The 21,735-nt window shown below is 45.1% G+C and overlaps 1 protein-coding gene across 2 annotated transcripts; it reads right to left on the reverse strand.

Moving 5' to 3' along the window:
- Window positions 1-1,998: 1,998 nt before the first annotated feature.
- Window positions 1,999-18,360, reverse strand: LOC123042372 (protein PHYTOCHROME-DEPENDENT LATE-FLOWERING). Of its 2 annotated transcripts, none has more exons than XM_044464851.1 (12): window positions 18,115-18,360; window positions 11,932-12,007; window positions 11,783-11,847; window positions 11,598-11,660; window positions 10,531-10,611; window positions 7,261-7,422; window positions 6,873-6,971; window positions 5,507-6,804; window positions 4,400-4,626; window positions 4,182-4,309; window positions 4,019-4,057; window positions 1,999-3,931 (listed from the first exon to the last, which is right to left on the reverse strand). In XM_044464851.1, exons 1-12 carry the CDS (start codon window positions 18,259-18,261, stop codon window positions 2,396-2,398), a joined length of 3,921 nt encoding a protein of 1,306 aa, XP_044320786.1. In that variant the 5' UTR covers window positions 18,262-18,360; the 3' UTR covers window positions 1,999-2,395. The 2 variants fall into 2 exon arrangements, with proteins under 2 accessions (XP_044320786.1, XP_044320779.1); XM_044464844.1 differs by having other exon boundaries at window positions 11,598-11,675.
- Between the last annotated feature and the right edge of the window lie 3,375 nt (window positions 18,361-21,735).

Consider the following 21,735-nt stretch of genomic DNA (forward strand, 5'->3'; position numbering starts at 1 on the left):
CTAGATAGATCTTGCGTGAGCGTAGGAAATTTTTTGAAATTGCATGCTACGTTCCCCAACAGCTGCTTCTTGGGGTGGGGCGTTGGGCATCTCCCGCGCGGGTGCTCGGGTAGAGGAGCTCATGCTCCTGGATGAGGGGAAGCACATGAGATCGGGCAGCATGATCGGGAGACAACTGGGTTGGATTGGTCCAGGAGGGAAAACGAGGTGGATCTCGGGCTGCGAGGTGGCCGGAACGGGTGTTGTTCGGAGAAGGAGGAGCTTGGGCAGTGGTTGGTCGGGCATGGAATGGATAGAGGGGAAGACGAGGAGGGAGGTGGTTGACTGCGGGTTTGGATCGAGGAAGATTGAAGAGGGTGGCAGCGGATGAGGGGATGGATGGGGTAGGAGGCCTAGGTTTTAGGGATTGGTCTAGGGTTATCCACTATTTATAGCGAGCGGGCTAGGTTTTGGTTATTTGGACCCTCTGATCGAAATCGAGCGGTCGAGAACGAATAGGTTAGGAGAGCCCAAAGAAGAAACCAAAGGTATTTGGGGATGTTCGGGGTTGATCCGGACCCATCGGTGAATACTTAGTGGTTCGGGTTTGGGGAAGTTTTTGGACGAGCGCGAGGGGTCTGCGGGATGTGCCGAGAGACAAGACGATCGTGTGCAAGTGTGTGGTTGGTCTTGGAACAGTCAACGACGGCCACAGAGAGAAGTGGCGACTACGAACGAATGCAAGACCGCCGATGCAATGCAAATGATGTGATGTTGAATGCAGCAAACAAATAAATACACAACGACCACGAAGTAACTGGAAGGCATCTGGAGCGTCGGTCTCGGGGTATTACAATTCGGCCCAGCAACCCAAATTGTCCAAGTCTTCGCAAAGAGAGTCACTCGGCTAGGCCGACATAATCAAACCCGTCCGCCAGTGTGCGCATGTCGTTCATCCGACCGAACCAGGCAAGGGGCATTAATGACCGATATTACCAATGATGCCATCAAATCTAGTTATATCGCGACACCATGAAGAAACATGTAGGCCTCATTCGGTTTGAAGGAATTTTGTAGAAAAAACATAGGAACAAGGATTCCGGAGGAAATTTTCCTATATATGCATTCGGTTTGTAGGAAATGCGTACAGGAATTTCATAGGAATACTACTCATTTCCTGTGTTTTTGGAGGAAATTACACATCCACTCAAAGCTCATTTTGCGCGTAGGAACGAGGCAAGTCAAATCCTTATGATGGCAAGTGCCATCCTATCAAATTCCTATACTACTCCTAATTCTTACGTTTTGATTTCCTCCAAACCGAATGAGCCCGTAACGGCCAACTTTTATTGTGGTTGTTGTATTCCGTGCTTTGCCACCCCTATATAAGGCAAAGCGGTGGTAGATTCTAGACAAGTTCAACAAGCTCAATAGGTACAACAAGATCACAAGGTACACATATTGCAACCTTCATGTTCACACAAGAGAAAAGCCATCCAGCAGGAGTAAGGTGGTACGGGTAGAAAAGGGGGGCGAACCTGGGCAAGACATCCACTGTGTGAAATCCTGTTATAGATCATCCACATGCGGTCAATCGGTCAGCCTACGAAAATTTCATTCGGTGGATGTATTTGATGAAGGAAGGTGGTCACATTCTTGTCCGTGACGTCCTTTTTTTTTCCTTTAGAGGTTGTTCATCGTAACTGGCAAGCCAATAACTCAGTACTGTAAATCGGATGCTTAAGTGGCTTCAAACAGGAGGATACATATCTCCTGTCTTCCTTTTCTTTACTGTCATATGCCATTTTCTGACATGTTCCCTCCGTCCTGAATTAAGTATCAATGGAATAAGTGTATTTAGACGCATTTCACTGTGTAGATTCACTCATTTCAGCGACAGTTAATTCCGGATGGAGGGAGAAGGTATTAAATATTCTTTTTCAAAGTTTAAATTTTGTACACAGCAACAATGTCAGTATGTTGCAACATCTACAAGTTCCAAGATAAAACATGACAAACTTATTCACAATGAAATGGGCATACTTATTCATAGGCACAACTGTTTCCTGGTAAAAAAAAAAGGTAAACAAGCACAATCGACTATGTAGCAGATATACGCATCTATAACAGCTCTAATTTAAACAAGAAAATGTAGTTCGGCTGAACAATGTATCTCCTAGTACTGAGCTCCTTCCTACATGCACTATTTCCATCAGCTACAACAATCTACATCACAAATCCTGGCGGAAAAAAGGGTTCCTGCATAACAACTGCGTCTATCGGTTATAACTTGCAGGAAAACTAATTTGACCTCAATTACCACAACAAACAAGAAAGCAGTAGCCGTCTTTGTCAATGTTTATATTTTCCATTATTGCGTATCCCCACGGGCTGGATTAAATATTTGCAGTTACTACTACATGCTACCAGGACCTCCCATATTGGCACTTTGCAACTGTTCCATTGGAGAGTTTGCAATGCTGCTGACTGAACCTTGGGTCTGTGAGTGTGAGCTCAACTGTGGACTTTGAGGCGGGCCTGGCGTCCCCACAGGATTGACTACATTGTTATTCACTTGTTGCAGAGCCCCTGAGCTCAATTGTGGGCTCATCGCAGCCATTTGCTGCGGGCTTATTTGCTGCTGCTGCATCACCAATGACTGTTGTGAACCAGCAGGCGAACCTACTTGTGCCGCCTGCTGCAAAGGGGATCCCATTTGTTGTTGCTGCTGCTGCTGTTGATGCTGTTGCTGGAGCTGTTGCATCTGTTGCTGTTGTAGCTGCTGCTGCTGCTGCTGCTGCTGGAGCTGCTGCTGCTGCTGCTGCTGCTGCTGGGGGTTCTGTTGGAGTTGCTGCTGCTGTAGTTGCTGCTGCAGCTGTTGCTGCTGCAGCTGTTGCTGCTGCAGCTGTTGCTGCTGCTGCTGTTGGGCATTCATCTGAAAATTACCCACTGGCATCTTTGGTGGGCCCATTGGAGACATCATGGCCCTCTGCATGGGATTAAGGTTGTTTCTATTTAGTGAATGATGGCCCATCATGGCCAAGCCGGCAGAACTAGGAAGGATTGGTGAACCACTGCCAGGCAATCCAACCATTCCAGTCTGGGGGTAAAGGCTGGTCACCCTTTGTTGCTGAGCTAATCCCATCCGCATCTTGGCAATAGCAGCAGGGTTCATACCTGGACGAAGCCCAGCTGCGGCAAGATTGGATGCCATTCCAAGGCTCATCTGATTGGGACTGTTCCCTAAGCCTGACATGGATCCCATCGGGGAGGACATTGGCCGCACATTGCCCATTCCCATAATATTTCCAAGACCGCTGAGGCCTACTACATTATTAACCATATTGCCCATGTTCACAGATGAGCCAGGCCCCATCATCACTTTTCTTGACATCTGCACTGGCTGTTGCTGCTGTGCTTGCTGCATCATATGAAGCTGCAAGGAAGCAGGAGTAGTAGCCTTGGTGTTACTCATGTGGTTTGAGCCCATTGGGAGATTTGAGCCAGGCCCCAGCATCTGAGATAATGGGCTTGTTGGTAGCAGTTGGGGTCTCTGCATCTGGTTGAGAGGAAGAGATGTTTGTTGCTGAAGCTGTGATTGTGCATTCTGCTGCAGCTGTGGCTGCTGCTGTTGTTGCTGCTGGATCAAACTTTGGTCGAGTTGTTGACTCCTTGCAGACATGGTTGCACCCTGCATATACCCTTGCTGCATTGGTACTGCCTGGTTGCTACTCCCAGATGGAAGCATCCTATTGGCAGAAAGTTGTTGCAAAGGGCTTCCAGATACCATATTCGCATGGGCTGCAGCATTAAGTTGCTGGGTTATACCTCCCTCTTGTTTCACTTCATTGGCTGTATTGTCTGGTAACATGCCTGATAGTCCACTGAGGTTACCAGGAGGGTTGCTGGGCACAACTTGATCATCTGCCTTATCATAGCCTTCTTTCTCCATCTAGGGTCAAGGGTTCAAAAGGTTCAAAATTCAGGACACTATCCAAATTATTAATTCCAAGCAATCTTTAGGGTAGTTGAAACTCACCCGAGCAATGAGTTGTGTTGCAAGCAAGTCGGCATGGTACTGATAGAAAAACCAATAGAGAGGTTAAACACAGGAAGAGAAAACACATACCATAAACCTGCTGTTTTCAAGTTTTTGGTACTAGGTTATGCACGGGAGGATACAATCAGTAATTAATGCATACCTTGGTGGGTAATATGAGTGTACACTCATGTGAGTTCCGATTGTCGAAATCTTCTGGGTCTCCATATTGCATTCCCACTGTCCCATCAGGCTTATCCTTGAAAATGATCCGGAACGGCTTTGTAGGACCTGTAGGAAGTGATTTTAATCATACTAATCAAAGCTTCAACTTTAATCCTAATTTGGGAACAGATATACAATCTTGTGTAGATCACAAACCTTGGTATGAGCGGTTGGTGACAACAAAGTTCAGTATTCTGGTCCTAAAGGAATTTATTGTTCCATTCAACATAGAATTACAAAGAGGCCTCAACTCATCTTTGTAATCCTCAGTATGGAAGCAATTGGAGAGAAGTGTAACAACTTTCTCTCGGCTTGCATTTATCATGGACTTCCTATTATTAGATAAATTATCAACTTTGTTCTTCTTATTGTGCAGCTGATGCCTGAAACAAAATATGCCAACAGCTTCAGCTGCAATCATAAACAATCATATGCATATGAAAAAGATCGTAAAATGTCAGTGGCTGAAAGGTTTCTGATTTTAAATCTGCTGCTATAACCAAGCAACTCTACCAACTATGACCTGCTATATGACTGGATCGATGTTCAAGTAAAACACATGTCATGCCAAACAGGTAAACAGAACAAAATTATACAAGTCAACTTTATAATACTCCCTCCATTCATAAATATAAGATGTTCTAAAAAAAATCTGAATCGGATGTATATAGACACGTTTTAGTGTGTTCGTTCACTCATTTCAGTCTGTATGTAGTCCATATTGAAATATCCAAAACATCTTATATTTGTGAACGGATGGAGTACTTTAATTGTATTAAACATAATAACATATGCAGAATAACTGACTCAAGGAAGTGACATTTAGCGTTCAAAGCAATGTTAAAGCAGCATTTTTTTCAGTTCTTTTTACCCAGTTACAAAAATAAGTGACACTCTACACTTCCAAATTTCAAGAAGATTTAACTTGGACCATTAGGTTTTAGTATTGTACATTTGAAGAGGGAAAATTATGAAAGTTTAATGTATGAAAATATTTTTTGATAAATTGTCAATATCAATTATATACATTCTAATCCTACTAGGAGGTACTATCGATGAGTATCATTTGTCAAAAGCTAAACAACTAAATGCAGAAATTCCAGAGTCACATCTTCTTGTGACAGGAGTTATTGTACTGAATTGTGCAGTCATAAATTTCCAAAACATATTTCTACAGGTAACCCCAGAAAATGAAAATAAAACAAATTGTCAAACCAAAGCCGTAATGTAGAGTTAGCAGATTTCGCAAATGTTATTTCATACCGATTGGATATAGCCTCAATATTTCTAAATTTCTCAAGAATTGATTGGTCAGCCATTGATGTCCCAACAGAAGGGCTGCTAGCATTCGGTATAGGAAGCATGTTTGAAACACTGGCTGGGGACCCTGCACTGCTTACAAGTGGTTGAGTCTTGGGGGCAGAATTTTTCCTTTTCGAAGGAGCAACCGAAGGCTGCTGCATCCGGTGCATAGAATCACTAGGACTGGAAACCACAGACGGGTATCCTACGGCAGCACTAGAACTCGTGGCAAACTTATTATCTTTATGTGATCCAATTGCAGCAGATGTCGCAGCAGAACCAAACTGGCCACCCATTGAACTGCTTGATATCTCTCCAGATTTAGAGGATACTGGAGACTGAACCATTGGTGCAGAAGAGACACGAGAGGCAGCAGCTAACTTTCTTCTCTGAAGCATTTCTTCTTTCTTCATGTCTTTCTCACTTGGACCCCGAGGATTCTGCCATTGTGCCATGTTCTGTAGATTGTTTCTAGCTGCTGCTTGTTGTGACAAATGTTGAGCATGGGGTTGCTGCTGATCGAGCACAGTATTTTCAGGGGGCATAGCCTGCAAGGGGTCTTTGCATCTCTCCATGCCATCCATCTGCTCTTGCTTAGCACCATATCTCAAACCCTGCTCTCTGAAATAAAAGGAAGCCCCTGAATCTTGCATATTGTTCACCATTGGAGAGGGGTATCTCTGGCCATTCAATGAAGCATACTGCATCCCCTTCTTCCATTGCATGTCCTGCCCACTAAGGGCAACTGATTGAGGCCGTATCTGCTGCCGCTGTTGCTGCTGCTGGATATCATCAGTGCTAATTGTTGGTTTTACTCTCTTAGGGTCTTGCAGTGGAGCTTCTTGTAGTTCCCTCTTCACAGATAGAAGGCCATTGTCATTGTAAGCCATCATGTTCTGAGATGAAGTGCTTGAATTGACTCCAGTAAAACTGACAGGACCTCCTGCCCCATGATCATTACCAACAGCATTATAATTGATATTTTGCTGGATACCAGAATGGGACACCATTGACATTCTAGCTGCATCCTGTGAACTACTTGGTCTAAGTGGTTGAGAGCCACCTGACATAATTTGCGAAGTAATGTTATCAAGGACCTGGTGAGTAATATTGCTACTTGCAATACCCATCTCGTCCGTTTTGGTACTTTCAGACACCCTATCAATGCACACCTTTTTACCATGAGACATGTAACTGGATGTGACAACAACGTCAGGATTTTGCCTCAACCGCCTCTTTCTTCCAACACCAAGGTTTAACTGCAAGAAATGCAAAATACTTAAAATACACATCTATAACAGTGCTTTGGCTCTGCATGTGGTTGTACCTTATGAGGAACAGGATCCTGACAAAGTCGGTCCAACTTTGGTGTAGGGTCTAAGCAAAGTGCTGGTTGTAGAGCTTTGACAATCCGTGACTCTGCCTCCTATACAAACAAGTACAGCAAGGAGCATAGATGAGAAGATATGATGAGGAACAGACTAGGCAAAAATTACATTACAGATCCCTCTATAAACAGACTAGCAATGGTTCATGTAGAACCGGTTTGACTGACCAAAAGTAAGAAGATGTTAGCTACTTGCATGCAAACTACGCGTGGAAAACTGGGATTAGAGGGGCACACATTAGCAGATTTTGGAAGGAAAAGGAAAACAAAACATGTAAATCCATCTTGCCACTAAAATGATAGGAGACTTCTTTACAAGAATGCATACCATGAAATCTCTGTAACTCCATGAATCATCAGATAGCAGCATAATGTCCCTAACAACATTTTCAAATGTCATCTGAAGCTGCACTTTATTCACAGCAGGTAGTCCTAAGTCAGCAGATGGTGCATGAACTTGATTGGATGCATGCTTTCGGTAGTCGCGTATCTAGAAGTAAATACCATAAGAACAGTCAAGTACTTGAGAACCAATATAAGTTAAACTTCTAAATGAGTTATGCTATCTCAGCAATAAGGTACACAAACCGTAACAAAACAAGCATGGCATGCAGCGTCGGGTTTAAATATTTTAATTGCTGTATTATCTCACAGTTATTTGGAATTTTTGTAGAAAATAGTAGTTGAAGGCTTAACATATAAACCATTTATAATGGGAAAAACTAATGTAGCATACAAACTACTCCCTCCAGTTCACAAATAAGTGACGTTTTGGACATGCCTTCAAACTTTTCCAAAATGGATGCTAATATCGTTTTAAATATTTAGATTGGAAACATGAAAATCATATGTATATACTTACCTTGAAAAGTAGTTCCACAGTTTTCTTTGTTAATACTAGAGTCCCTTCATCCCACATTAGGTAGCACCAGAACTTTATGCAAATACCAAGGAGAGCAAACGTGGATGGTAAATGGACAATTATACCCCTGATTAAACATCAACGCAGCCGTTATTTCTCCTCGCATTGGGACCCTGCTGCTCAATCCAGTTGCGCGCACATTCCGCATTGGTCTAGGCACGCCTGCGCTGCATCAGTTATTGTGGGTGATGATGGGCCTGTGGGTGCGTTTGTTTATTTGTTTTTTCTTGACCAGTGAAGACAAGTGGGAGAAGCTTCCACTGAAAGGACAGACCCAGTGCATAGAAGCTCCCACACAAGGTGGGGTCTGGGGAGGGATTATAGGAACCTAGTCTTTAGGCTACTCATAGTGGAGAGTATCATATGTTAGTACCATGCATATGATACTATCTTCATAGTGCATAGTATCATAGATTAGTATCATATATCATCTTATTTATTGCCATGCATGACACATAGTAGCATAACATTTATTATGATACGGTATCTACATATGTTACTCTAACCCCCTCTCTCTTCTTTAATTGTCTGCCACATAAGCATGTTTGCTAGTCCCAAGTGCATGATACCGGTTATGTTACCCCCACTATGGCCAGCCTTAGTCTTACCCCTGCGAAGTGCAATGCAGAGAGGCTGGTTCGAACCCAGGACCTCTTGGCACAAGTGAGAAGCTTCCACTGAAATATATTAAAACGATAAAATTACATAATTCCATGAGACATGGCTACTACCTCAAACCAGAACTCTATACATACACAAGTACCAAGGAATTGACCGTGAAGAAGCGAGGGAGGAAGGCCAGGTCATTGTGGAAGAGGAGCGAGAAGACACGGAAGAAATGCAGCCAAAGCTACAGCGGCCGGACGTCCGGCCTCCAACACGAACGTCCGACATGACTCTGGACGGTCCAGCTTCTAGGCCGGACGTCCGATATGACGGGATCGTGACATTAGTACAAAAATCGTTAAGTCGGACGAAGTTGCTCTCTGCCTTTACGTCCGGCCTCAACCCGAACAGTCCGATCCAAGATCTTCTTGCTCATGCTGCTCTTACTGATGAGCGCATTGTTGAGTCTCCCATGGAGCCCAATGTTCACCTTCGTGCTTCTGATGGTGATCCCTTGTCTGATCTGACGCGTTATTGTCATCTTGTTGGGAGTTTTGTCTATCTAGTTGTCACTCGTCCAGATATCTTCTATCCTGTCCGTAGTTTGAGTCAGTTTGTTCCTGCTCCCACTTCGGTTCACTATAGTCACCTTCTTCATGTTCTACGATGTCTTCATGGCACGATCTCTCACCATCTTTCTTTCCGCGCTCCAGTTCGTTACAGCTTCAGGCCTATTTGGATCCTACGTGGGCTAGTGATCCCTCAGATCGCCGTTCACTTTCTGCTTACTTGTTTTCTTGGTGGTTCTCTCATTGCCTGGAGGCGAAGAAACAGACTGCAGTTTCCATTCAAGTGCAGAGGCTGAGTTGCAAGCTATGGCTCTTTTGACGTAAAAGTGACTTGGTTACGGTGGTTACTTTAGTTCCGTGTGTCTGTTACTACACCTACCACCCTCTTGTCCGACAATACAGCTGATATCAGTATTGTGCGAGACCCTGTGAAGCATGAGCTCACCAAGCATGTTGGTGTTGACGCTTCTTTTGTGCGCGCTGGTGTGCAGAACCAGGTTATTGCTCTTTAGTATGTGCCTTCTGAGTTACAATTGACAGATTTCTTTATGGAGGCCCAGACTAGACCACAGCATGAATTTTATCTCTCCAAACTCAGTGTTGTCGATCCACCCTGAGTTTGAGGGGGGTGTTAATATTATGTTCCATGTATAGTCTGTGTATTCCCTACCAATTACGATGGATAATACCAAGAATGGCCCGCTGCAGACGATTAGCTAAAAGTTTGGTCAAAATCTTGAGACAGCTGTTCAATAAAGTGATTGGTCTATAATCTAGCCGACTCCGGAAGAGGTGTCTTGGGAATGAGAGTGATATAACCAGAGCTAATACTTTCTAGCCGACTCCTGAGAAAGTCCCAATGCAGGAGACCTTCTATCAGGGGAGAGAGATCCAGGACTCGCCATGGGTGGAGGTGGAGGTGGGAGAGCGGCTAGGTGGGAGAAACGCCATTTGCAAGCTCGCATTCATGGTGACGGGTCACAAGAGAACCAAAGCGAACAGCATAGGCTCAGCATGCATGTGTGTTGTTCCTTTTTCTCCAAAATTATACCAACAGGGGTAACAACGGAATTTTATTGCATCAGAAATGGCTGCGCCACTCTTCAATGTACAAAGTTATTCAAATTGTACACCACTTTTTGCAGGACAGAGAGAGTAGCAGCATGACAATATCCAAAACAGCACTTTGACTTATTTCATGTTGTGTGCTACACATCCATAATTTGCAGTTCATACTTGTCCAAAAGACCAAAAGTAAGGTTAGGAATTCCTGGTAAATTGCCATGATCTATTCTAGGATGCATGTGTGAATAATATAGGGTTGCTTTCAAAGATTGTCGTTAGAAAAAGCTAGCAAACCTTGTAGTGAAAAACATGCCGTAAACAGAAACTATGGTAGCGGTGACAAGAATGACTTTCACATTCAACGGTGCTTAGCATCTGACAGTTTAACTACGCATTTGCTTACATAGCACGCTTCAAATCAGATAAAATAACTTACCTCACAGATAACTGAACCATTGTAGTACTTGCTTGGTATCTCATCAAGAATATCTCCAGGCAGCCTTCCAGCTTCAATGGCCTGCACGTGATGATGCAAAGCAGCTCATTTAACTGTACACAGAGCTATGATCATCATGACACGGTTTAACTATTTCTACTAACTTTAACCAGCTATTGAAGGATGTTTCGTTCCATCTTTTAGGAGGAGAACCAAGCACAAAGGAAAATTGCATTTGTGTTGCTCGCAGACTCATTTAAAAAAAAATTGACACCTATAGCCTGTCATGTGATAAGAATCAGCTAGTCTCCTACTACTGTTACTGCAGAAATCAAAAGGTTATATCAATCTCTTTTTAGGCCTCCTTTGGTTTAGAGGAATTTCATAGAAATTCTAAAGGATAGGAATTTTGTAGAAAAAATTCCTTTGGAGCCCTCTGGTTTGTAGGAATGGATTCCTATTCCTATGTATGATAGGAACCAATCCTTCACATTTCAAAGGAAAAAAACATTAGCCAAGACTCAATGGAAAAGTTCCTTATGAATCAAGTGACATCTCTTTCCCTATAGGAATTGAGATACATTTCATCTCACTTCCTATAGTTTTCCTATTCCTATGATATTCCTATCCTATGAAGTATGAACCTAAGGAGGCCTTAATGGGAAACAGCAGGGGGCACCCCATTGGAATATAAATTATAATAACAAAAGAGGGCTTCCATAAAAGAAAAGAAAGGGGAGGAATGTCAGCAATAGGGATATGTTTTCGTTTCTCTCATCTCACCCCTGCTACCCAAACATGCATTGTCTCAGCGTCACGGCACCAAAACCATGAGGACGGAAGCCAGCAAGGGAGAGGCCCTACCTATTACGCTTGCTGTTGCAAGGACATAACAGGCATCAACTTTTCGTATCTAGTATACTGCTTGAGCATGTAACGTACAAAATATTTCATTAAAACCTAGCCACGCAGGCATCAACTCTAATACAGTACACATGAAAGCCTTTGACCAGATATGAAACAAGAAAAGAATTATGAAACCAACAAGCAAGCAATTCAATACTTACAGAAAACAATTTTTCTGACGCTCTATCATATGGATGCAGTGTTTTCCCATCCTGAACAGAGGGCTGGCAAGGATCCAGCTAAACACAAATGTGTTAGGTCAAAATATACTAAAATCTCAAGCCATTTTTCTCTTGAACATCAATGTGATGCCTTTGGTCATCAAAATTCTAGCTGAAGAACGCACCACTGCTGACTTGGCGATGAGGTAACCTCTATCATAGAGACTGAAAGTGAAAGAAACTTCATGATCTGCAATACAATGTTGAAAGCTTAGCACAAAGAGTGGATAAACAAATACAGAACATATTAAATAAATATTTTCTCAGCCAATACCTGGCAAAATCGCCCTAGAGCATGCTGGTGAAATATTGATGCCATTCGCATCATTAGCTCTCTCGACAATAGCATCCTACATAAAGAGAAAAGGTCAGCATTTTATCATATGGAGGACACGTGATTCTCAAGGTGAGAATAATACACATCAAAATTCTGCCAACAAAACAAATAACCTAAAAATCTTTCAGGAAAAAAATCAAACAAAGAAAAGTAAGAACAAACAGCCAGGATAAATCTGACACAGAAACCATTGCAAAGGATGACACTACCTAATCCTACAGGACAAAGTTAAGCTAAGTAAACAGCAGGATCCAAAGATTTGAACAGGCAATACTACCAAGTGAAAACATTAAGGGAAAGAGCTTGCTTCAACCGCCGAACTCTGTTCGCTCGAGCCGCTCTCGCGGGCGGCAAGGCAAAACCCTAGCCGCCGCCCGCCAGCGCCTCCTCCCCTCCTCGCCCGGCTGGCGTCGGTGGCAGCGGGGCCTTCTTCCCTCCCCTGGTGCTCTGCGGCGCAGGACGCAGCCTGCTGGTGAGGAGCGCGGCGCTCGCGCGGCGGTGACGCGGCCGGCCGTGCTGCGGTCGCGGCTGTACATCGGAGCGGCGGTGGCTGCGCGGAATTTCTGGTGGGGCGTGCCGGCGCTTGGGGAGGCGGGGCAGCTAGCTGCGGCGGTGGCTCCATCAAATCTAGGCGGTTGGCTACGAGGGCTGCGGCGGCACAGGCTGGGGGACGGCGGCCACCTTGGTTGGGCTGGCTCCTGGCGTGGTCGGGCGTGCACGGCGGCGCTTCGGCGGCTTGGTGGCGGTGCGTGCCGGACGGATTTGGCGTTTTCCGGCGGGCGGCGCAGGTTGGGGCATTGGTCCGGCGTGGCTGCTGCTTCGGCTGTGGACGACGACGGCGAGGTGGCTCGGTCCTCTAGGTGGCGGTTGTCATTCGCCGCGCCGGCATCACAGCAGCTCGGCGGGTCGACTGCGGCAGCGGCTGGATTTCCAGCGTCTACTCGTCTATAGGCGGCCCGTTTTGACCTTCGATCCTTCAACTCGTCGTCCGGCCGCTATCTTTGTCGAAGGGTTGGCCTTCCCCTAACTATGGTTCATCACTCGTCCCGCACCCGGCAGCAGGACCGAGCTCGTCTCGCGCCCGGTGCCGCAGGACGGGCCGAAGGTTTGGCCGGCCTTTTGGGTCTCAGCGCTGGGGCCGCCCAGGGGTGCGAAAGGCAGGTCCTTTCCACTCGTTTCTTTGGTTGGGGTAGTGGCGGGTCTTGGGTGAGATGGTGTCAAGGTCTTGCATAGGGCTGGAAAAAAAGCTCGAAGCTCGTGAGCTAAACAAGTAGCTCGTGACTCGGCTCGAATCAACTCGAACTCGAAGAATAACGAGCCGAGCCGAGCTTTAGTTTAAGATCGTTTATAGACCAAGTTAAACGAGCCAATCTCACGAGTACTCGTGTAACTCGTTAGGCTCGGTACAAAAGATCAGCCACTCAGCACCCTATGTCCCAGGCGCACAACACAAGGCCTAGCCGTTGAAGGCCCAACCGCCTAGGAGAGACTCATGCGTTACAAGGAAATTACTATTGTTTAGTGATATATATGTTTAATATATACATAATAATTTTTATAATATTTGAGGGTTTTATGTTCATATCTTTAACGAGCTTAACAAGCTAAACGAGCCAGCTCGCGAGTTATACGAGCCGAGCCAATCTTGGATTTGAGCTCGTTAATAATAACGAGTCGAGTCGAGCAAGCTCGTTAATGAAACGAGCTCTAGCGAGTCGAGTCGAGCTGGCTCGACTCGGCTCGAATTCCAGCCCTAATCTTGCATGTCGGGACGGCGGCCCTGGTGGTGGTTCCATTGTGCTCATAGGCATAGCCCGTGGCTCGGTGCCGCCCGGGTGCCACGGCCGTGTGGGCGGCGTGGTAGCCGGGGTGTGGCATTCTATGGCGGTGTGTGTGGCCTGGGTGAAAACATGCTCTATCTTCGGACCGGCGGCGGCGAAGCTCATTCCCTTCTTGAAGGCATCGTTGCGGCTCTCATTGCCCGTTGTGTTGCTCCAGGGGAAACTCTGATCCTCGGATCGGACGGTGGCGGCGCTCCGGTGTCGTATCCTTCCTGAAGGCGCCGCCTTGGAGCCCACGGTTCGTCATATGCGGCATCACTTCTTCGCGGTGGCGTGTTCACTGCGGTAGCCCCCGGCTGCTCTTGTAGTGCTAGGGATGGTGTTGCTGCGCTTAGCGCCTATGTATCCTGCCTTGGGTGTGTGTTCGTGTGTTGTGGGGGCGTGCGTTTGTACCGGGTGTTGTTGATCGTTGCTTTATATATAAAGCGGGGCGAAAGCCTTTTTCGGTAGATTTGAACAGGCTAATCTCCAGTGGAAGTGCAACACTCCAGATGGGTTAATCCCACACCAACACTTAGTGTGCTTGGATGCATTATCTTTGGATTTTTCTAAGGTTTCCCAAAACAATAAATAGCCTCAACTATTAAAGGGAGTTCATTGTTGTAAGTTCGCCTCCACCCTGCCCCTCACCCGTTTGGTTTTTTTCCCTCCTGTACGCCACCCCTCCCCCAAGTCCTGCATTAACTCAATCAAATCTTACCAAAACCCCAACTAAATCAAAATTTTCCTTGTGTTCCCCTACCCATACCCAAACCAAATCAAATCTTACGGAAACCTCATCAAAATCATAACTTTCATTGCCTTCCCCTATCCATACTCAAAACAAATCAAATCTTACCAAAATCTAGAATATGGTGAGTGTGAGGTATATGTCGGGCATGACTGGTTTCGAAACACTAGAATATGTAGTATTACAAAATGTGGAGTGTTTGGTTACAACAGATTGTGGTTTTCATTAGTCATTGCTCAAATACCTGGGTATTTTTCAAGTTCTCTAGACAAACTCATTACCTCCTTTCTCTTAATCCAAGAAGCACAGCACCAACAATATTGACCCAGTTTCTATTATTCGTGTATTGACTATAGTTGACATGGCATTCCTGCTCCTTCAAATTAAAGTACTGTCCCGGCAAAAAGAAAGCACCTTTACTAAAAGCATTTGTGTGGACCAGAGAACAGAAAAACACATTGCTGCTGCTGATTGTATCAATGACGCTCAAATCAGCAACCGGCCAAACCTACAGTACACAGAGTTACCAAAAGCAGCATGCTCTGGGTTTTGAACTTAGATTAGTAGAAGCATTTATCGGATATGTTACAGTAAAAATAGTGGACCTTCTGGTGATAACTACTCCCTCCGTTTGGAAATAAGTGACGCTGTTTTAGTTCAAATTTGAACTAAAACGGCATCACTTATTTCCGAACGGAGGTAATATAATGTACTCCTTTGTTTATCCGCTCTTATTAGCCATGAGGAGGAAGCTGGAGATTTGAACGGGGTCCAGGTGTGCAGAGATTCTCCAAAAATATCTCATTTATTATTTGCTGATAAGTGATAACTCTCTTATTCTTATGAGCAAATACCCAAAATGCAAACACTCCTCATGGAATCCTGAATGATTATTGTTCAGCCTCGTGTGCAGAGATTCTCCAAAAATATCTCATTTATTATTTGCTGATAACTCTCTTATTCTTATGAGCAAATACCCAAAATGCAAACACTCTTCGTGGAATCCTGAATGATTATTGTTCAGCCTCGGGTCAATTGGTGAGTGAAGCCAAATGCTTAATACTTTTCAGTCAAAAAAAAACACAGATGTGGAGGTGAAGGCTGAGGTGTGCCATATTGTGACCGAATCTCTTTCGGATAAATACTTGGGACTTCCACCGATGATTGGAGTGGACCGGGTTGATTGTTTCAAACATATTATTAAGAGAATTCTGGCTATGGTGAATGGATGGAAGGAGAGAACTCTCTCCTATATGGAGGTAAGGAGGCTCTGTTGAAAGCAGTGGCCCAAGCCATCCCAACGTATGCGATGAGTGTATTTAAATTCCCGAAGAAAATTTGCAAGGGGATCACTGATGCAATGTCACAATATTGGTGGGGTGATGAGGAAAAGCAACGAAGGATGCATTGGTTTGCTTGGTGGAAGATGTGCGTGCCTAAAGAGAGAGGAGGTATGGGTTTTCGAGATATCCATAGTTTCAATTTGGCAATGCTGGATATTAATTGATAACTGTGGATACCTTTGTGCTCGTGTGCTGAGAGCAAGATATTACCCCTCTGGTGATATATTAAACTGTGAACTAAAGAAGGGGTCCTCTTATGTCTGTCAAAGTATTTGGGCTGGCATCCAAACATTCAAAAAAGGTTGCATTTGGAGAGTAGGAGACAGAGCAAAAATAAATATTTGGAATGATTGTTGGATTCCAAATAGTGCATCGAGGAAAATCATTACAGTGCGAGGTAATCAAGCGCTCAGTGGAGTATGTGAGTTAATAGACCAATAACAGGAGAATGGGATGAGATATTAGTGCGGGAAAAATTCTGGCATATTGATGCAGAGCACATCTTCCAAATACCCATATTCCACAAAGATATTGAGGATTACTACATCTCATGGCACCTAACGAAGAGTGGAATTTTCTCGGTACGATCGGCGTACTACAAACAGTGGGAAGCAAATTATGATGCAGATAATATGGGGATGACGAATTTTTATTCGGCGCCTCATCCGGTATGGAAGAAGTTGTGGAATCTAAAGGTACCAGCGAAAATCAAAATTTTCTTATGGAGATGCTTACACAATGCCATCCAGTGTTTTAGTGTTCTAGCAATCGTCATGTTGGGAATATATCTCACTGCCCAATTTGTCAAGCTGGTGCGGAGGATATCGCACATCTACTTCTCACATGTGAGAGATCAAAGGCAGTTTGGGACTCTCTTGGGATCTCAGCGGATATTTCTTTTGCCACTATGACAGATAGATCGGGAGCAGCTGTGTTGGAGTTTATATTGTGTGACGACTCCTACCAGCGATCACACACGGGAGCGGTCGAATTACCAGAACTTGTAGCGACTGTTTGCTGGTATCTATGGTGGCAAAGAAGACAACTTGTCAGAGGCGATGATGTGCAAACTCCAGAGAGAATAGCTCCCGCTGTTATTGCGTTGGCCCTTAACTATGCCCGTGCGACAGGGATAACCAAGGTCACTCCAAGTGGCTGGTTTTTCTGTCAGGACAGCAGGTATTGAATGTCGATGCATCTTTTTCAGAGGGTGAATATACCGGTGCATGTGGAGCTGTTATTCGTGATCATCGGGGAACGTCCATAAGATAAGAGCATCAACGGCAAGGTTGGAATATGTAGCTGATGTCGTCTCAGCCGAGGCAGCGGCAGCAGTGCTACTCGAGGCACTTAAGTTAGCTCATAATACTGGATGCTCCAATTTGGTGGTGAGAACGGATAATACTACGGTGGTGGACACTCTGAATCATAATGAAGGACATTCCCGGTGTTAGAAGATTGTCGTAGTATCTTAGTAGATTTCGGGAAGGTTACTATTGACCATTGTATTAGAGTCGAATACTCTAGCTCATGAGTTGGCTAGATGGGGACGGGCGAATATCCTTTCTGTTTGAGATGACGCCCTCCTGATTTTATCGTGAAAATGTTAGCGGATGATGTAAACGTTATTTGATGAATAAAGTATGCCTTCCCGTAAAAAAAGTACTCCTTTGCAATTACAATGGACATTATAGTAGTAGTTATCACTAGAAGGTCCACTATTTTTACTGCAACATCTTCATCTAGGTTAGTAGCCAGAATTAACTAGTACAGTAGTACATCTTCATTTGTGTGATAGGGGAGTACTTTTCTAATGAACATGTCATTAATTCTAGCTACTTTATGAAGGAAATACCGTATAATTGCGATCGAGGAGGCCACCAGGTTACAATCTTCGAACACGCAATTGGCACCCCAGTTCGAACAACGACGTGATTGGGCCTAGAAATCCTCTACTAGGGACCTGAACAAAGAACTCTCGAGTAGAAATCACCGGGAAATTCCGACCCTTTCCGCGGACACAACCACGGATCATCCCTGCAGCCGCAAATTCGACGCGAAAACCCCCAAAATTGCAGGCAAAACCCGAATATCCTCCCCTATCACACAAAAGACTACAACTTTGCGTGCCCAGATCGTCGGGGCCACCGCCTCGGCCACCCCGCGACCGAACCGAGCCGAGCAACCCAATAGAAACACGGCTTACCTCCCGTTTGGCTTCCGGTCTGGAACCATCCTTCTCACCGGCGCCCGGCTTCTCCGTCTCCGCCGCGGCCGGTAGCTCCGGAGCGGCAGAGCGCGCGGTCGGTTGCACGCGAACGCCGACCTTAGACAGCTTGAACGAGATCCCCATCTCCGCGGCACCTTCGCCGACAGAGAGGAGCTAGCCCGTACCGCCGTCTGCCTCGCCGTCGTCCACGAACTCCAGCAGGAGGAGAGAGGGGGGGGGGGGGGGGGGGGGGGGGAGCAGGGGGCGAGATATGTTTCGAGGTAAACTTGGTGCATGGACACGGGCAGCGACAATGCGTGAGCCTGGCGTATGGGGTCCGTGGGGCCGCCACATCTGTCGTTGTACCTGTCCTTTTTTTTCTTTTTTCTTATTTCGAAACCGTGTAAGCTCCAACGGACCAGTCGCGTCCCTAGAAGTATAAATTTTGCCGGTTAGGGCTAAAATTAGCGTCGACGGATCCAAGCCGAACCCAGCACGCTAGTGACTTGACCGGGGGCGTCGCGGGAAAGGAAAAAACGCCAAAACTTTCCGTGCCAGATTCTCACAACGTGGACCCGTCGAGTCAGTGACTGCATCGTCGTCCTTGAAGGAAATATGCCCTAGAGGCAATAATAAAGTTATTATTTATTTCCTTATATCATGATAAACGTTTATTATTCATGTTAGAATTATATTAACCGGAAACTTAGTACATGTGTGAATACATAGACAAACATAGTGTCGCTAGTTTGCCTCTACTTGACTAGCTCGTTGGATCAATGATGGTTATGTTTCCTAACCATAGACATGAGTTGTCATTTGATTGACGTGATCACATCATTAGAGAATGATGTGATTGACTTGACCCATCCACTAGCTTAGCACAATGATCGTTTAGTTTGTTGTTATTGCTTTCTCCATAGCTTATACGTGTTCTTATGACTATGAGATCATGCAACTCCCGAATACCAGAGGAACACTTTGTGTGCTACCAAACGTCACAACGTAACTGGGTGATTATAAAGGTGCTCCACAGGTGTCTCCAATGGTGTTTGTTGAGTTGGCATAGATCGAGAGATCGAGATTAGGATTTGTCACTCCGAGTATCGGAGAGGTATCTCTGGGCCCTCTCGGTAATGCACATCACTATAAGCCTTGCAAACATTGTGACTAATGAGTTAGTTATGGGATGATGCATTACGGAACGAGTAAAGAGACTTGCCGGTAACAAGATTGAACTAGGTATTGAGATACCGATGATCGAATCTCGGACAAGTAACATACCGATGACAAAGGGAACAACGTATGTTGTTATGCGGTTAACCGATAAAGATCTTCGTAGAATATGTAGGAACCAAAATGAGCATCCAGGTTTTGCTATTGGTTATTGACTGGAGTGAGTCTCGGTCATGTCTACATAGTTCTCGAACTCGTAGGGTTCGCACGCTTAACATTCGGTGACGGTCGGTATTATAAGTTTATGTGTTTTGATGAACCCAAGGTTGTTCGGAGTCCCAGATGTGATCACGGGCATGACGAGGAGTCTCGAAATGGTTGAGACATAAAGATCGATATATTGGAAGCCTATGTTTGGACATCAGAATGGTTCCGAGTGGTTCGGGCATTTTTCCGGAGTACCGGGAGGTTACCAGAACCCCCAGGAAAAGTTATGGGCTTTATGGGCCATAAGAAGGAAGCACACCAGCCCACAAGGGGCCGGTGCGCCCCCCTTGGGCAGGAGGCCGAATTGGAATAGGTTTGGGGGGGCTTTCCTTCTCTCTTACTCCTCCTTCCCTTCCTATCCTACTCCAACTAGGGAAGGGGGGAATCGGGAGTAGGACTCCCCTAGGGCGCGCCATAGAGAGGGTCGGGCCCTCCCCTCCTCCCCTCCTTTATATACGGGGGAGGGGGCACCCCATGGACACACAAGTTGATCATTGATCTCTTAGCTGTGTGTGGTGCCCCCCTCCACCATAATCCACCTCGATTATATTGTAGCGGTGCTTAGGCGAAGCCCTGTTCCGGTAGCATCATCATCACTGTCATCACGTCGTCGTGCTGACGAAGCTCTCCCTCGACACTCTACTGGATCGTGAGTTCATGGGACGTCACCGAGCTGAACGTGTGCAGATCGCGGAGGTGTTGTACCTTCGGTGCTAGGATCGGTCGATCGTGAAGACGTACGACTACATCAACCGCGTTGTCATAACGCTTCCGCTTACGGTCTATGAGGGTACGTGGACAACACTCTTCCCTCTCGTTGTTATGCATCATCATGATCTTGCGTATGCGTAGGAAATTTTTTGAAATTACTACGTTCCCCAACAGTGGCATCCGAGCCAGGTTTATGCATAGATGTTATATGCATGAGTAGAACACAAAGGAGTTGTGGGCGTGGGTATATACATATTGCCTGTCGTCACTAGTTGTTTCTTGATTCGGCGGTATTGTTGGATGAAGCGGCCCAGACCGACATTACGCGTACGCTTACGCGAGACTGGTTCTACCGACGTGCTTCACACATAGGTGGCTGGTGGGTGTCAGTTTCTCCAACTTTAGTTGAATCAGATTCAATGAACAGGGTTCTTTCTGAAGATGAAAAAGCGATTACTATACCGCATTGTGGTTTTTGATGCGTAGGTAAGAACTGTTCTTGCTCAGCCCGTAGCAGCCACGTAAAACTTGCAACAACAAAGTAGAGGACGTCTAACTTGTTTTTGTGGGGCATGTTGTGATGTGATATGGTCTAAGACATGATGCTAAATTTTATTGTATGAGATGATTATGTTTTGTAACACAGTTATCGGCAATTAGCAGGAGCCATATGGTTGTCGCTTTATTGTATGAAATGCAATCTCCATGTAATTGCTTTACTTTATCACTAAGCGGCAGCGATAGTCATAGAAGTAATAGTTGGCGAGACGACAACGATGCTTCGATAGAGATCAAGGTGTCAAGCCGGTGACGATGATGATCATGACCGTGCTTTGGAGATGGAGATCAAAGGCACAAGATGATGATGGCCATATCATATCACTTATATTGATTGCGTGTGATGTTTATCCTTTATGCATCTTATTTTGCTTATTTCGACGGTAGCATTATAAGATGATCTCTCACTAAATTTCAAGGTATAAGTGTTCTCGCTGAGTATGCACCGTTGCCATAGTTCGTCGTGCCGAGACACCATGTGATGATCGGGTGTGATAAGCTCTATGTTCACATACAACAGGTGCAAGTCAGTTTTGCACACGCGGAATACTTGGGTTAAACTTGACGAGCCTAGCATATGCAGATATGGCCTCGGAACACTGGAGACCGAAAGGTCGAGCGTGAATCATATAGTAGATATGATAAACATAGTGATGTTCACCATTGAAAACTACTCCGTCTCACTTGATGATCAGACATGGTTTAGTTGATTTGGATCACATCATCATTTAGATGACTAGAGGGATGTCTATCTAAGTGGGAGTTCTTAAGTAATATGATTAATTGAACTTTAATTTATCATGAACTTAGTCTTGATAGTATTTGCATAACTATGTTGTAGATCAATAGCTCGCGATATAGCTTTCCTGTTTTATTTTGATATGTTCCTAGAGAAAACTATGTTGA

Source organism: Triticum aestivum, chromosome 1A (assembly GCF_018294505.1).
Source record: "Triticum aestivum cultivar Chinese Spring chromosome 1A, IWGSC CS RefSeq v2.1, whole genome shotgun sequence".
NCBI lineage: Eukaryota > Viridiplantae > Streptophyta > Magnoliopsida > Poales > Poaceae > Triticum > Triticum aestivum.